The 16,276-nt window shown below is 60.2% G+C and overlaps 2 protein-coding genes across 9 annotated transcripts in view; one reads left to right on the plus strand and one right to left on the minus strand.

Moving 5' to 3' along the window:
• TFDP1 (transcription factor Dp-1) overlaps nucleotides 1-16,276 on the plus strand; it is a 42,540-nt gene that overhangs the window by 21,612 nt on the left and 4,652 nt on the right. The window contains exons 5-13 of one of the 8 annotated variants that reach the window (XM_033843839.2): nucleotides 267-388; nucleotides 1,377-1,542; nucleotides 1,900-2,043; nucleotides 2,560-2,628; nucleotides 2,805-2,956; nucleotides 3,384-3,550; nucleotides 4,516-4,594; nucleotides 7,357-7,552; nucleotides 7,766-7,906. In XM_033843839.2, coding sequence (XP_033699730.1) covers nucleotides 267-388; nucleotides 1,377-1,542; nucleotides 1,900-2,043; nucleotides 2,560-2,628; nucleotides 2,805-2,956; nucleotides 3,384-3,550; nucleotides 4,516-4,594; nucleotides 7,357-7,504 — 1,047 coding nt within the window. In that variant the 3' untranslated portion in view covers nucleotides 7,505-7,552; nucleotides 7,766-7,906. The other 7 variants (XM_033843837.2, XM_073795458.1, XM_033843840.2 and 4 more) reach the window with 7 other exon arrangements.
• ATP4B (ATPase H+/K+ transporting subunit beta) lies at nucleotides 11,309-16,118 on the minus strand. Its single transcript, XM_004319477.4, has 7 exons — nucleotides 16,007-16,118; nucleotides 15,415-15,543; nucleotides 14,416-14,529; nucleotides 14,098-14,297; nucleotides 13,267-13,323; nucleotides 11,972-12,070; nucleotides 11,309-11,470 (listed from the first exon to the last, which is right to left on the minus strand). The coding sequence occupies exons 1-7, from the start codon at nucleotides 16,116-16,118 to the stop codon at nucleotides 11,309-11,311; spliced, it is 873 nt and encodes a 290-aa protein (XP_004319525.1).

Genomic DNA, 16,276 nt, shown 5'->3' on the forward strand with positions numbered 1-16,276 from the left:
TTTATCCTGTCTCGTGTCACTGAAAGGAAAGGAAGTAAAAGAGGAACGTGGGAGTCCCCCTCGGAGTCGTCTCCAGGCCCGGCCAGGCCGCCAGGCGTCCCCCGCTGCCCAGGGCTCCAGGTGTCCCCGTTGGGTGCCCACGTGACTGTTCTCTGACCTTTGTGGTTAATAGAGCTCGGCGGCGGCTGTAGGTAACGAGAGTGATGAAGCGGCAGCATCGTGTGGAGGAGATTCTGACTGTTTTGAATTGTCTCTTCTGACTGTAGGTAATTGGTACGCCTCAGAGACCTGCAGCGCCCAACACTATCGTGGTAGGAAGCCCACACACCCCTAACACCCACTTTGTCTCCCAGAACCAGTCTTCAGACCCCTCACCTTGGTCTGCCGGGTGAGCACTTGCCTAGAATTTACCCCCCAGCCTCTGGCTACGTGGCCGACCAGCACGCCAGAGGATCGGGCCCTGGCCAGCACGTGCCCGGAGTAGACGCGTGGACCGCGCCGCCCTGCGGTTTTGGGGGTGGTGACTCCACTGCGGTTTTGGGGGTGGGCTCTGGCTTCTCAACGCAGCGGTAACTTTCGCACTTTGCGCTGTCTGTACCAGAAAGTACCGTTTCTCGAACCCCAATAAACGTGGCGGGTTTCGCAGCAGCTTCTCCTAAACAGCTAAATGTGGCCGTGGGGACAGCCCTGTGTGACGGCCACACCACCCTGTTCCTTTCCTCCAAAAGCAAAGCGATGTGAAAGCGACTTTACTCAGAGGCCAGCTGTGCAGCTTCCCTAAGAGCAAACGAAAGCAAAGATGTAGAATCGTGTCCGCATTTTTGGTTCTAAAGCATCAGCTCCCGCAATTCGCCAGCTGGAAACTTGGGGCGACCGTTTCCTCTCTGTGGCGACTCAGGAAGGTCGGGCGCTGGGGCTCCCCGCCGAGGGGAAGCGCTCCAGCCTCAGCGCTGGGCGCCGGCGGCCACGTGGCCATCAGGGTGTCTGCACTGGCTCACGTTTGCCCCCAGATTCCTGTATGTGCAGCAGAACTTCCGTAACCCCTGATGTCGGTCGACATCTTTTTAAGAAGCAGCGTTGTCTGGCGTCCCGATACACATCGGACGTGTCCTGGGGTCTGCCCTTTGGGTCACGTGCCCCACTTTTCCCGAGAACTGAAGATACACGTGTAAGGTCCGGCCACTTAAGTTTGTTCTCCAGCCTTTAAAGGAAGGAGGGGGTCCCTGGACGGGGAGACGGAGCCAGGCTCCCGTCCCTGCTCTGCTGAGCGCAGCCCGCGGGACCCCTCGAGGCGCCCGCCGGTCCTAGGAGGCGGGTCTGGATCCTGGGCTGGCGCTGTGTGCTGAGGCCACTGCTCTCCTGTTGTGTCTTTGAAGGAAGCGTAGCAGGAAAGGGGAGAAGAACGGCAAGGGGCTGAGGCATTTCTCCATGAAGGTCTGCGAGAAGGTGCAGCGGAAGGGGACCACGTCCTACAACGAGGTGGCGGACGAGCTGGTGGCAGAGTTCAGCGCCGCGGACAACCACATCTTACCGAACGAGTCGGTGAGCGTGTGCGCGGCGGGGCCGGCGGGGCTGGCAGGGCCGCGAGGCTGGCGGGGCGGGACACCCCGGCCCTCTGTGTCTCAGACGGCCTCAGACATGCAGAGAAGCTCTGAAAGCACTTCCAAAGGTCTCCCGGCCCGCTTGTGTGGTGATGCCCCCGCGTCCCCGACGCTTCCACAGCGCGCACCGGCTCCGGCCCCGTGTGTCGGCCGCCTCCCCGTGGCGACGCCCCCTGCCTGGGCTGGCGGGCCGAGCGGGGCCGTGCGGGGGGCTGCCTCACGGGGGCTGCGGACGGTGCCCAGCCTCGAGTGTGCTCGGGTTTTGGGCTGTCTGGAGATCTCCCTCTGTCTCCGCCAGGCTTACGACCAGAAGAACATCAGACGGCGGGTCTACGACGCCCTGAACGTGCTGATGGCCATGAACATCATCTCCAAGGAGAAGAAGGAGATCAAGTGGATCGGTCTGCCCACCAACTCCGCCCAGGAGTGTCAGAACCTAGAGGTATCCCAGCCCTGCGTCCGCCGCGTGTTCCTAGCAGGCGTCGGTCGTCTGCACCACTGGCGCCTGCTGAGTGTCTTGGGCGGCGGTGGGGGGCAGGTCTCCCCGCGTCCTGAAGCCCCTGATCGCGTCCGTGCTTTCCCACTTGACGGTGACCCTCCGGCCGTCTGGGGCCGCGGACACTGGTGGCAGGGCAGTCGGCCCGGTCCGGGGGGGGGGGTTTCCCCCAGTGTGGGTGAACTCTGCATCCCAGTTTGTGGGGTTTTCAAAAAGACACCATAGCCGTGTCCAGAAGACGAGAAGACGGAAGAAGCTCGTGTAGTTTTGAGATTAAGAGAAACTGGCCTGTGCCCGCAGCGTCTGCCATGTTCTAGGTTCTTCTGTTGCCCCACCGTCAGGCCCAGGGCACACGTCTTCGGCGAGGACCTTTCCTCGGTGACCCTGTGTTGCCTTGGATTTTAAAATATGCTGTGAAAGCCAGTTGTGATGATGTCTCATGCCGATGGCTTGTCTTTGAAGGTGGAGAGACAGAGAAGGCTGGAAAGGATAAAGCAGAAACAGTCGCAGCTCCAAGAGCTTATCCTGCAGGTAACGCAGCGCCGCCGTGGGGGCAGCGGGACTGCCGTTTGCTGGCGTCGGCCCCCCTCCGCGTGTTTGCTCTGGTCTCTGAGGGGGTGCCGGGCAGGGCCGCTGAGGACGCCCAGGGAGGGTTAGGTGGCCGGTGGCAGCAGGTGTGGGTGCGCGTCAATCGTGCATCTTTTTAGCAAATCGCCTTTAAGAACCTGGTGCAGAGGAACCGCCAGGCGGAGCAGCAGGCCAGCCGGCCGCCCCCCGCCAACTCCGTCATCCACCTGCCTTTCATCATCGTGAACACCAGCAAGAAGACGGTCATCGACTGCAGCATTTCCAACGACAAGTAGGTCGTGGTGGGAAGGGCCTTGGCCGCGTGAAGACGCCTGGTCGGGGGGCGGGGGCAGAGAGAAGGTGGCCCGTCTGGTTGGTTTGCTGCGGGTCTAGCTTATAGCCACCAAGTGCGATCTTTTCAGCGTCATTACCTTGCAGGTGTCCTCCTCCCTTTCCTGAGTGTGCGGCTCCTCGGGAAGGAGGAGTGTTGTCAGGGCAGCAGGCGGTGCTCGGGGCCCAGCCCGGGGCGTCCTGGGGCGGCCGGCAGCCCCGGGCTGCGTAGGTGCCGCCCGCGCTCCCTGGTTGCTGGCGCTGAGGTGGTGGGTTCTGTGGCTGAGGGAGGTTTGGGGTGAGTGGGGTGTCCCGCTCGGGGCCCCCGAGCCAGGTGTCCAGCTCTGTCGTGGAGACGGCGCTCTTCTGACGGTGACTTTCTCCTCTAGGTTTGAGTACCTGTTTAATTTCGACAACACGTTTGAAATCCACGATGACATCGAGGTGCTGAAGCGCATGGGGATGGCCTGCGGGCTGGAGTCCGGGAGTTGCTCCGCCGACGACCTGAAGGTGGCGAGAAGTTTGGTGCCGAAGGCGCTGGAACCCTACGTGACAGGTCCGCTCCGTCCTGGGCGGAACGCCCGCCCCCTCCGCTGGGGTTGGCTCGCGCCCGGTGCCCAGAGCAGAGACAAATGGGACGTGGGACGTGGGACGGTGGCGGGCTGTGGGGTGCCGATGCGGCAGCAGCAGGACGCCATCTGGCGGGGCCGTGGCCCCTCGGGACAGGGGGGCGGGGGGGTGGCGACAAGGCCGAGCCGTGTGGTTCATACGGTGCAGGTGTTACGTCAGGATCTCACCTTCCAGGTAGGGCCCCAGGTCTGTGAGGAGCGTGGCAGGCGTGGACCCGACCCCAGGGAGTGGCTTAGTCACTGCAGCAGAGTGACCGAGAAAAGCGTCGTCTCGGCAGCCCTGGGCCTGCCCCCGACGGCAGGTGTGGGGAGCCTCCTGGGTCCCCGGCGTCCGTTCTGCCGGCTCGTTGGCTGAGCTGGGGGGTCCCAGCCGCCGAGGGGAAGGGCTTTGCGGTGAGAGAGGAGACGCTGCCCCTGCGCCTCTGGTGTGGATTACCCCCGAGTGCTCCCAAGTGGCCCAGAATAAGTGGGCGTCTGGCCTCAGAGCGTCCCGTGGGGGCGCCTCCCACCCCCTCTGGATGCAGCAGCTGCCCTCCCCACGGCCCCCGTTCTTGGCGATACAGCTGCGTCCAGGACGGGGGTTGACGTAGGTCCTTCCTCCCCTTGGGTCCCGCCTCTGCGCTGTGGTGGCGGTTGCCCTCCCGTGGCACAGCGGTGGCGTCGTCGGTGGCCGCGCCGATTCAGAGAAGTAAAGGGAGGACTTCCATGCTGTCTTCGCGAGGCTTGGTCCGGTGGCCGGGCCCAGCGAGCGGGCTGCCTTCTGGCTGGTAGCGGGCATGGCGCTGGGCGGCCCGAGGGGCCTCGCCTGGAGAGCCGTCCCGTCTCAGCTCGTGGGCCTGTTTCCTGCGGTCTCTGCTTTGTGAAATTTGCTTTCTTTTCTTTCTCTTTCCAGAAATGGCTCAGGGATCGCTCGGCGGTGTCTTTGTCACGTCGGCTGTTTCAACTGCCAACGGCACGAGGCTCTCTGCCAGGTAACTGCCGTCCCCGGTGGGGCCTGGGGGTGGTGGGGCCACTGTCACCTGGCAGCAGGACGCCCGGAGTCGGGGCGCCCCGAGCAGGGCAGACCTCCCGCCACTCCGGATGCCCCCCGAGAGTCACTCAGAGCTCGTCCTTTGTGCAAAGGAGATTTGCTTTTTCTGATTGGTTTCTTTCCTCTAAAGGTTAAAAGTAGTACACAGCTCTTATTTTTTTGAAAAGTACTTCAGTGAAGTGCGGGCAGAGCCCCCTGAACCCCACGGCCGCAGCCTGAGTGACAGAGGCCGTTTCTCCATCTCTTCTTTTCCTTTTTCTTTTTAATACACTTGAAGTCACAATACGCACATAAGGTTCCTTTTTTTCACGTTACCGTGTATTGAGTGTATTTGATATTATCGAAGGAGTTTTATCATTTAAATCAATGTGTATTTGACTTTTGACCTAGCAGTCCCACAGAGCAGAAGTGTCAGACCTCAGGGTTTGTCTTAGTTTTTTGAAGATAAATGTAAAGTAATACCAACGTTAGGCATTGACAAAACAGTGGTTTTATTTTTTATGTAGTATTATGTGTCATACATATTTATATCAATTCTAAACATCAATAAATGTTCCTAAAGTGTAAGTGAAATCAGCAGAGTGTAGGTCCAACAAAATGGAATTGACTAATAAGTCACGTGTGCACGCCTTCGAGGGGGCTCTGCGGGCACCGTGTCCTCTGGTCCCCGTGCAGCGCTGGCCCGGCAACAGTGCGGCCCTGAGGGAGGGGCGGGGTCGCCCCGTGAGGGCCCCAGTGCCCGTGGGGTCTGTGTCGACCTCCGGGGCTGAGGGAGACCCCAGGGTGTCTGCATCTGTTTGGATTTGGACTGAGGCTGGTTCCGTTTTTAACTCTGAATCTACCGCTGTGTGTGGAGCCCAGTCTGTATAATCTGAACACTGGTTACACCAAGAGGTGGAATTTGGGTGTTTCCTAAACGTTCCTCTTGCAGAAATTCTTTTTATTGATTAAACTTCAGAGGCTCACGTCAGGTTTTCTAAAGAGGGAAGCAAAGCCATTACCATCTCAGAAGAGAAGCTGACCTTAGTGGTGGACGCGCTGTTCTTACAAAGGCCCGTTTTGTGCATTGAGCTGCCCTCTGGTTGAACGTTTAGGTGGTTCCCAGTTACAAGAAAAGCGACAACGAGCCGCCTGATGGCTCAGTTTTCCACTCTTCCTGGCTTGGCCTCCAGGCTGGCTTTCCCAGATGTGGGATTACTTTGTCCAAGAGCAGCGTCAGTAAATACCAGTGAGAGGTATCAAGATACATGCGTGTGGTTTTCTGATAACGGGAAAACACCTTTAACGTTAGGAATCTGTGCAGCTCTGCCCTGTGGGCTTTCTGTGGTGCCACAGGCCTCTCAGGGTCCTGACCCGCGTGGCGGGACAAGAACCCTTTTACTCAGTCATCACCCTCCCCTGCCCCGTGCCGTCTGATTCAAGTGTATCACGGCCGCGTTTCCAGGGTGGTTCTGACCTTTTCATGTCCTGTTATCTTCAAACAGACTCACGGTTTACCAAGTAAGCTCCTCCGTTTTGTGGAGAGCAGTTGAAGGCCGCAGGTTGGGTGCAGAGAGAATGCTGTGAGGCCCCCCCGAGGGTGCCGCTGTGTCTCCGCGTGGAGACAGGCCTCCTCCGAGTCTGGAGCCTGGATGACCTGTGTCAAGTTGTAGCTCTAGGTCGGGGTCCCCTCGGGGCCTTCCCTTGCTGTTCAGCTCAGACATGAAGACACTGAATGACTTGGGACGGTGCCTGAGCAAGTTGTAGCTCAGAAGAAACGTCGCCTTCCCTCCCCTCGTGGTGGGCGTGGCCATCTCCCGTTGGTGCCCTGGGACCGTAACTGACCACAGCTGACCCTTCGCGTCTCGTGTGCGCTGTGCTGGGACGCGGGCGGTGGCTGAAGCCGGGGGTCTTTGCCCAGGATTGTGGCTCCTGAAGCCCCTCCGTTGTAGGCCAGGGTCTCGCCTGCGGGCCTGTTGGCATTTTGGGCCGGACCACCCTTTGCTGTGCATGCTGCCCGTGCCTTGTGGGGCACTGGGTTGTGCCCTCGACCTCAGATGCTAGCATCACCCCCCGGCCTGGGCCCACCCCAGGGGCCCAGCCCCTAGAGCCCAGCCCCGCAGCTCTGCCCCCGGGTCCGTGGTCCCCGCCTGGGCCCACCCCCGGGGCCGGCATTCCAAAGAATAAAACCTGCAAGAGCCATGTGTCCTTGGGGCCGTCCTGGAGGCGCAGGCTGCAGTAAGACGCGCCCGTCACCCCCAGCTTCCTGGCTCAGCACGGACGCCAGAGGAGCTGAGGGTGGGGCCTGGGGTGGCGTTGCCACAAGCGGACACACGCACACGCCAGCACACGCTCCCTGGGTGCCCCTTTACTCCCCGGCTCCCAGCCTTCAGGGAGGTCAGGGAAGTCACAGGCGGAGGCCTGGGAGGAGAGTCTCGGGGCTTTTCCGGTTGGTGTGCCCGAGTCTCGCTTCCGACATGATGATAAATGGGGAGGACTCAGTGTCGGGGCCCTGCCGGGGCCCTGCCGGAGCCCCTCGTCCAGTGGTGATGTGTGAAGGGGGCGTGACGGGTGGCGTCAGCCTCGGGGGCGCTGGGTTCTGTGCTGCACGTGGGTAAGGCTTGCCGTTTCTGTTCGTGTAGTTGAGAACACCCGGACCTCCCGGGGGTGCCGGCCCGTCTCTGGCGCCGCAGACGCCGCCACTGACACCTCCTGTCCTTGCAGTGACCTGGCCAACGGCGCGGACGGGGCGCTGGCCACGAGCTCCAGCGGGTCGCAGTACAGCGGGTCCCGGGTGGAGACCCCCGTGTCGTACGCTGGGGAGGACGACGACGAGGACGAGGACCTCAACGAGAATGAGGGGGAGGACTGAGCCCCGCCGGCTCCGGGGACACGTCTGGGGAGGAGAACTGCTGTGAACGTGGGTCTTTCTGTTTCCTTTGCCCTCCTCCCAAGAAGAGCTCGCTGAGCCGCCGGGCTCGGCACGCGCCACCGATACGCAACGCGCCGTCCTCTGCGGGGTCGTGACGAGCTGCGCTGTCTGGTGCCGACGCACGGCCTCTCTTTACTCTTCTGGATTTTGTGTTTTCGTTTGCTGTTTTTTAAATTCAGAGTTCATTTCGCCCCTTCACAGTTCTTGCCGAGTTTGCTGGAGACGTTGCGCTCCGTCCGCGCCGAGGGAGGTACAGGCCCTGCTGCCCGGCGGGCCCGAGGCAGCCGCTGAGGGGGAGGCACCACGGAACCGGCAGATGGCGAGGCACTGCCTCTCGACGTCTTATTACGACCTTATTTCCCTTAAATTATATTGACTGCGTGACTCCATCGGGTTTCTACTTGGGTTTTGTTCTGTGTTGCAGCCGATGAATTGCGAAGCTCTTTCTTCGTTTCTGTGTGTTTGGTTTGGTAGGAGTTTACTGCCACGCTGGTGCAGCTTTGGAGACTGTCTGAGAGCTCGGAGTGGTTTAATGCTTATGGTAAAATGTGCCTGATTTCTTACAGGCAGCGTTTGGGAACTTTTATTATATAGTTGTTTACATACTTCTAAGTCTGTCATTTAAAGACATGTACTGAAACAAATGTTGTATTTGTTTCGTAAGCATCTTCCTGTAATCTATTATAAAGTTGAAATTAAATATAGAGAATGTTTTAACAGTTTTTTAACTCAAAATTTGTCAATCATTTTTAATAGTTCTTTTTTTATAAAAAGAAAAAGGAATTTCAGGACAGGCAGTAGTCTCTTTTAAAACTTATTCACCAAGAACCATTAACTGCACAGTTGCTGTTAGCTGCCTGTTCTAAAATACTTGTCTTTCTATCGGAACACAAACAGACTTTTCTGTAATATTTTGTGGAATAAAGAGACTTAAATTGTTGGACTTGTTTAACTTGGCACTGTTAGTTTTTATTAATAAAGTGCGCATGGGCATTTTAAACAAGTCGTGTGTCCCTCTGATTCGGGATTGCTGTCTGGAGCTCATTTTCTCCCGTCAGCCGGGCCGTTCTCTGGAGGGAGGAGAGGGTCCAGGCCCAGCAGTGCACGCAGGACCCGCCGAGGCCCCCAGCCTGTCCTGCCGCTGCCCGGCGGCGGGGCCGAGGAAGGAGGTCCCGGGGACGCGGCCAGTGGTGGGGAGCTGAGGGTGCCCCCTTGCTTTTAGAGCAAACGTACCCACGGCCTTTAATGTGTGAGTCCTTACGAAACGTGACCTTTGCAAACACACACATCCCCGAAAGGTCACGAAGCGCCCCAGGGAAGCAGGGGGCGGAGGGACGCCGGCTGGATGCCCTCGCGGACACGCCCACGGTGAGAGAGCCAGGCCGAGGGTGCCCCCTGCCTTTCTCCCGGACCCTAGAAGCCGAGACAGATGTTATGGATTTGACTTTCGGAAAAAGAGTCAGATTGTAAGGTAAGATGGGGCAGCTCAGTGTTTTATTCACGTTGGTCGAAGACATCCGTGAGTGTTGCGGTGCAAGGTTGCGGCCTCGGGCAGAGTCGTGTCTCCTGAGGGCTGTGGCGGTTCCTCCTTTCTTCCTGACTGTGGCGGACTGAAGTGTCCTGAGGGCTGTGGCTGGAGAGACAGGGGCAGTGTCGGCGCCCGCGCGGTGAGGACACGGCCAGCCCCGCGTCTCCGGCCGAGTCCCCTGCGGCTGTGCCCCTGCTGCCTCTCCTCCTCCAGGGCACCCGGGCGGGTCTGGCCAAGCTGGGCACCCGGGCGTGGGCACGGGACCCCCGACACCGACCTTCCACCGGTGGTGACCCAGATGACCGAGGGTCTGCTGGTTCCGTTGCCGCGGGAGCGCCTTGGGCAGGGGACGAGGTTCTGGCACCGTCGCCTCGCCTGCTCTTCCTGGTAGGTGCTCAGCTGCGGCCCAGTCTTCCCGGAGCATCACCCGTCAGGGGTCCAGCCTGCGTCCTTCCACGCCCGCTTCCCTGCCGTGTGGTCTGTGACCTCTAGGGGAGGTGTTCGATTCCAAAGTTCACGTCTTACAAGCTGGTGAGTAGTGGGGTTCTGCAAACCAGGAGGCCTGTGGCTACTTGGGCCGAGTACTGACCCTGGGCGTTGGCTCAGCAGTGGTCCCCGGGGCGTGTAAGCGAGCTCCCGAGAGAGGAACGTCTGGACTCGAACCTAGGCCTCTGACCTCTGACCCCAGAGCCTGTGCCCCCCCTCCCCCAGGGGCTGGTGGTTCCGTGTATTCGACAGCAACTTGACAGAAGGTTCTAGCACTTCTTTCCAAGGGACGCTTTGTGGTCGGCAGGTGGCCGGCTCTGAGGTTCCCTGTCCCCTGCACCCCCCGCGGGGGGGCAGCCCCTCCAGCTGCTGCGCCTCAGTTGCCTTCCCTGTGAAATGGAATCAGCAGCCTTGGCCTCCCAGGGCAGCCGGAGGAGGGACCCCGAGGCAGACAGCCTGCTGTGCTCGGACCCCGCGACGTGCGCCCCACAGCCAGCCCCATCGAGGCCTCGGTGTCTCTGCTGGGGTGGCTGGGCCTCTGACCTCCAGTGTGTCGTGACAGCCGCGAGGCGGCCTGATCTCTGGGCTGGGCCTCTGACCCCCAGTGTGTCGTGACAGCCCCGAGGCGGCCTGATCTCTGGGCTGGGCCTCTGACCTCCAGTGTGTCGTGACAGCCGCGAGGCGGCCTGATCTCTGGGCTGGGCCTCTGACCTCCAGTGTGTCGTGACAGCCGCGAGGCGGCCTGATCTCTGGCCTGACGTGGCACTTCCCAGGTGGCTCAGGGTTTTTGCCCGTGGGGTCGGCAACGCGGAGCAGAGACACCGTACCCTGGGCCCTGGTGGCCTTGGGGGCTGGGCGGCGGGTCCCCTGTCCCCTGAGCCTCTGCGGGGCTTCTTCCGTGGGGTTAGGACTCTGGGCTGCCAGCTCCGGGTGGGGTGAAAAGTGGGCGACAGGTGAGAGCAGGTTTGTCCTTGGGACAGAATGTTCTCGTTTCAGGGTTTTCTGAATGGCCTGGGGCTGCAGACCGCCCCACCCCCCGCCGGCCTGGAGGGGAGACTGTGCTCCGAGGAACGTCACCTCTGGGGTTTGGGCTCCGCTGCGTGGGGACACCCTTACGTCCCAGAACTGTGCGCTCTCGGGGCAGCCCCTCCCACTCCGGTTTGTAATGTCCCCGACTTGCAACTGAAAGTGTTAAAGGGAGAGGTTTTTTGGTTCATTAATTTTAGTTAATTCTTTTTAGCTAACTGAATTTGTTAGTTTGAGTTTTTAGTTAATTCTTCCCCCTCATCAGGAGAGACACGACTCTTTTACATAGATTAAGAGTGGATTTAATAAACTTGATTTTTACAGTTTAGGAATTGTGTTTTTTAAAGCCGGCAACCAGAATGCATGAAACCCTAAGTCACGTTTCATGTCAACGCACTCCCGGTCTTCATATTAACGTATAGAAAAAATAAATTACAGCAGGAAAGGTGATGTCCGCGTGGAAGAGATGAGTCCTTTTGGGGTCTTGTTAGTTGCACAGCTGCTGCCTTGGGGTCACCGTGTTAGCCCAGCGTTTTTATCGTGGCTACAATTCTACCTAAAAGGTGACGGAGGTTTCACAGGATTCTGGCTCCGAGAGCTGGGCGCACGGGGGCCTGTCGGGTGCGGAGCTGCCTCGGGTGCCGGGTGTAGCTGGACGCGGCGTCTGCGGTCACCCTGCACCTGGGGCCGGCCGCCTGGCTCCTCTACTTCTGGATTTTAAGCTTGAACTCCACCTTCCCCTCGTAGGGGTCGTGGGGGTTGTCGAAGGTCACGTGCTCCGCCAGGATCTTGCACACGATGACGACCTCCCTGTTCACGGGGGCGTTGAGGAGCTTCGCGGCCACCAGCGGGTTGCTGTAGTGGGGCTGAGGCGGATGTGTGTTAGGACCGGCGAGGGCGGCCGGGCGCTTGGCCGGGCGCTCTCACGCCGCCCGAGAGCCGCCCGGGACTCCCTGCTTAGAAACGAGGAGACTTGGCCCGGGGGGCGGGGGGCGGGGGCAGACCAGTGACAGATTCAACTTCAAGTTACAGTTGATGAAAATTAATATAAAAACAGCGGAGGATAATGCCAGAGATTTGGGGAAAATGATTTTAAATGGATGTGCAGTTGTCTAAGGGCCTTCTAAGGAGGCCCTTGGAAGGTAAAGGATTAGCTGTGATATTTATTTTGTGTGAGAACGATGTGTTTTCAGGTAGTTACGAGAACAGGGGTTTGGGAAGCACCCGAAGATTAAGGGGTCCGGCTGGGCTAAGTGCGGCCTTGTTTCGTTTTTGCGGGTGAAACATTTAGGGCTTTCCTTCTGCTAGTGACTGCTCCGTTTCATCCGGTTCCGGAGCAGCTGTTGGGGACAGTGGCGCACACGTACCTGGGCCTTCTTCCCGTAGTAGGGGAAGTAGTGTAGGCTGTAGACGCCTTTGGGTGGGAAGTACTCCACCTGCAGGGCCGGGGCATCCGGGTGCTGGTCCTGTGGGCGAGAGGCCGCTGTGAGAAAGGCCGGATCTGGCGCGCTCGTGTCCGCCTGTGTGTCCGTGCCACGCATGCTTCTGCACGCAGGTCCACGTGTGTGCGTACGTGTGCACCGTGGCCACACGTGCAGTTGGCACTAGATCTAATCTTTATCATCAGCCCAGAATCCATTAAGGGTGTAATTTGTTAGTTTGCAAGACCCCGGGTGACTTTTCAAGCTTGTGTTTTTTTCCATTTTAAACCCTCTTAGGATAAAGAAGGTGACAGAGCTGAGCGTGTGGGAACGAAGGCCCACAAGGCTGGGCGGCTGATCTGCCGAGGCTGGGGAAGGACCCACACGCTGCCGTGGGGTTTGCTTCCTTCCACTGTCAGAGCCAGCGACTCGCCCGACGGCTTGAGCTCGTCTGAGGGCAGAGGAAGGGTACTTTGGTGTCTGTGCAGATCCCGGGTCAGCCTACACGTGTGTGGTCGAGGAAACTCAAAAAGGAAAAACAAAACAGGACGAATGCTGTGCTCCGGGGAGACTGCAGGCTTTGGGCGGGGGTGGGGTCACCCCAGTGGGGCACCCGTGCTGACGGCAGAGAGCCCTGGCTGAGGGCGTGATTGTGGAAACAAACTTTAGAAAATATTCAACGAAGACAAATTTAGTTTTTTCGTGTTGTCCTTAAAAACATGTTTTGAGAAAAACTGGACTAAATTAATGCCAACTGTTGGCAGCATTTCCGTACACACGCTGCCAGACGACAGCGGCTGTCGGTAACTTGCATATTTTTGTAAATAAGCCAATAAGAAGGACAGAGCAGCGTAGCAGATGTGCCTTGGTTTCTCCAAATAGCCACAGACGTTTTGAAGCACGTCAGTGATACACTGTCCCAAATGCCTTTTGAAGCAAAACGGTGACGAGCGTTGTTTTTCTTACCAGGTTGTTTTTTCCAGAGACAGTGTAAGCCTTTACTCTCCAGGATCACATAGCTGCGCCGTTTGGCATCTTGCAAAACCATATAGAACATTTTTTCCTGATAATTCTTACCGGGTTTTTAATCCCCCAGGATAAAACCACTCTTAAGTGAAGGTTCCTGCAATTCGTGCCCCTGGCTTATTAGGCTGACGGCTGGGATGATTTTAGGGAAAAGCAGATCAGTATTTCGCACAGGTTTTCCCTCCTAAACAAGACAGCTGTGGCCGGTCACTCACCAGGAAGGCGCAGTCCACCCTGGGGGCCGTGTTGTTGCCGGGGAGAAAGTTGACGATCTGGAAGGGAAAGGTTCGGACGTGGCCTCTGTGCCCATCTGTGAGTGCGGAGGACGGGTGCCGGGGAGGCTCTGGGGCGGATGTACCAACTCCTGCTTCAAAGCCGGAAGCTCCACGCTGGGGCCGTGGTCTTGGCCGGCAGGTGGCAGAGCTGGGTGGGGGTCTGAGCTTCCCGAGCCCACCTGTGCAGACGGCCCGGCCCCCAGATGCGCCTGCTGGTGCCCAGGGCCCAGTGCAGTGCCCTCCTGGCTCGTGAGGACCACCGCCCTCCCTCGCACACCTGCTAGGCAGCCGGGACCGCAGCCCAGCTGGGCCCTAGGGCCCGGCGCGGTGTGCCAGTGTGTGGCCCCCCGGCCTCTTAGGGAGGAAAATGAAGGGTGCCACGCAGACGCCAGCATGGTGCCGGGTCCTCCCCGCCCCACCGCCAGGTCCCACCCTCCCCGGGGCCCTGCCGAGATGTCCCCTCTCCCCGCAGCGTGGACGTGCCTCCCGAGGTTGGCCGTGTTCTCACGGTCAGCCTCCCTCTGCGCCTGTCCTCAGACGGTTCCCAGGTGCCCTCCCCACGCTGACCGCGGCCCGGCTTCTTCCAGCCGCCGTGCACACAGGGCTGCTCCAGGCTCTGCGGCTCGGCGGGGGGCGGACGCCACGGTCAAGTGGGTGGTGGGTCTGCGTGGCGGCTCCCAGTTGGTCTGAGGGAAGGCGCGCTCGCGGCCAGCACACGTGCAGGAGAGGCGGGGCCCCGGTTCCCTTCTCACCTCCGATCCCCTCACTCACCCTGTTCATCTTGATGATGAAACACGGCTTTCCTTCCTCAAAGCCGAAGGTGGGGTCCGGCCGGCCCGAGCAGTTTTGCAGCATGTCTGCTGTGAACTTGCAGGAGAACTTGGTGTGGTTCGGGGCCAGGAAGCTCTCCTGGAAGAAGTACCTCTCGGCCGTGCAGTTGATGTTGGCCTCCTGGGCCGCGGGCGAGTAGCCTGGGGGACAGGCACACCTGCGGCCCTGCCCGAGCTGCGGCCCCCTCTGCCCCCGCCCCCCAGGGGGTTCCTGAGACGAGGAAAGAATGGAGACACTGCAGTGCATTCTGCGCTCTACCTGCCAGGAAGTGGTGCAGGGCCTGCGTTAGTCCTGTCCAGGTCCTGTTGTCAGACACGTTGTAGGAGATGTCCAGGCCTTTCTCCCCGTAGACATCTGGCCTCAAGGTCACCCCTGGAAAAAGGACGTGACGCCTTGGCCTTTGGTTGTACATCCAGGCCGTTTGCCGTTCGGTTGGCCCTGGCCTGGGGGAGGCCGTGCCTGGGACGCTTCGGGGCCAGGCCTTCGAGGGTCCCCCCGCCCCTGGCAGCCAGCAGGGCCCGGGACCCTGCCCAGGGGCCGGGGGGCCGCGCCGTCCCACGAGGCCTGGCCAGGGCCCGCGGGTCCCTCCCACAGGAGGCCTGCCTGCCTGCCAGCCTCTGGGATTGGGGCACATTCTATCACGGTGTGTTCTCAAGTCTGTAATCTATTACGTTCTCTTCTGAAATGACATAGAAATCCTCCATGTTTTGTCCGTTGGTTGATTCAAAAAATTGACCCGCAGTTGTCACGATGATTTGCAGAGGATCCGCCGGGCGCTGACCCAGCTCAGCGCTGCTGTGGGATGTTCTCGGGTTAGTGTCTTCCTCAGAAACAAGGACGCAGGGGTGACAGACGCTCCGAGTAGCTGGGCTGGAAGAAGCTTTCCTCCCTTCGTTTCTCCCCCCGCCCTTTGCACCGCAGGTTAGCTGGCTGCGTGGGGAAGCCTTGGTCCGAACACCCTCCCCGGGACCTGGGAGTTTTGTCACCAGCGACTTCCTGCTCTTTGGCGCTGGCCCAGCCCCCTCGTCGCACGGGCCACCTTGCACTTAGACGGCACTCGCGCTCTGGACCTAATTTGCTGCTGGGGAGGCGAGGCCTCCACAGGAGAGCAGCCTCGGTGCCGGTGACGCCGCACGGGCACCGAGCGCCCCTCGCCCCCCTTCCTGATCCCCTGGTGGCCGTCCTCCCCGCATCCTCCCCGAGGGGCCGTGTCCCGGCCCGGCAGCCCAGGGCGGCGCAGGGCCCGGCGCCCGGTACCTGGCGACTTGAGCTGGTCCTGGTAGTCGGGGGTGTACGGGTCGATCGTGCACATGAGCACATAGATGCACAGGGCGAAGACGCCGGTCATGACCACGTAGAAGGCCACGTAATAGAGGCTGATCCACACTGCGGGAAGGGGCGGGTCAGACGCGGCGGCAGCCGCTCGGCTGCGGGGACGCGCGTGCCGCTCCCCAAAGGCGTCACCTCTCAGGGTGAGCGTTGCACTGGTGTCGGGCACGTTCACGCACGGCGCTGGGCACCCGTCCCGCTGTCTGGTTCCAGACCATTCTCCTCACCCCGTAACCCTGCCCCCCTTAACTTAAAAGCCTTAAAAAGTTACACTTTTAGGAACACAGCTTTAAAACGGCTCTTCTCCAATCTAAGGCTGGGCCTTTGGGTCAGGCTGATCCTCAGCTGCTCGCAGGTGCCCGCTGTCGGCGGGTGTCGGGGCTGAGGGGGGCCTTTGGAATCACCCAGTGGGGGAGGAGAGGCCGGCCAGGGCCTGCGTCTGGGCACGGAGCCCGCCAGCCCCACGCGGCTGCTGCTGGTCCCCCGCCCTCCCCTGGCGCCCCTGCCCTGCCGCACGGACCCCAGCGGGATGGCGTCCGGCCCAGCATCTGGCCCGTGTCCGGGTTCCAGCAGTAGTGCCGGAACTCCTCCATCCTCTGGCTGCATGACTTCTTCTCCTGCAGTGCCGCCATCGCCCCGCTCCTGCCAAGGGACGCTTGGGGGAGGACATCCCCTTGGGTTTTATGGTCTCCCCCTCAGAGGTCAAGGGCACTGCGGCTCTGGGTTCCGGGGCGAGCCCAGCAGGGTGTTATCACGGCTTGGCCGTCAAGCACCGACGCCCGGGCAGGCC

The sequence above is a fragment of the Tursiops truncatus genome, chromosome 18 (assembly GCF_011762595.2).
Source record: "Tursiops truncatus isolate mTurTru1 chromosome 18, mTurTru1.mat.Y, whole genome shotgun sequence".
NCBI lineage: Eukaryota > Metazoa > Chordata > Mammalia > Artiodactyla > Delphinidae > Tursiops > Tursiops truncatus.

What these genes read in the sequence shown, in the direction of transcription:
- ATP4B (XM_004319477.4), bottom strand. Translation starts at nt 16,118, where the DNA reads ATGGCGGCACTGCAGGAGAAGAAGTCATGCAGCCAGAGGATGGAGGAG. An exon ending in CCGGACGCCATCCCGCTGGG is followed by an intron (nt 15,544 to 16,006) that starts GTCCGTGCGGCA and finishes CCCTTCCCGCAG; the next exon opens with TGTGGATCAGCCTCTATTAC. An exon ending in ACTACGGGAAGAAGGCCCAG is followed by an intron (nt 11,471 to 11,971) that starts GTACGTGTGCGC and finishes CATCCGCCTCAG; the next exon opens with CCCCACTACAGCAACCCGCT.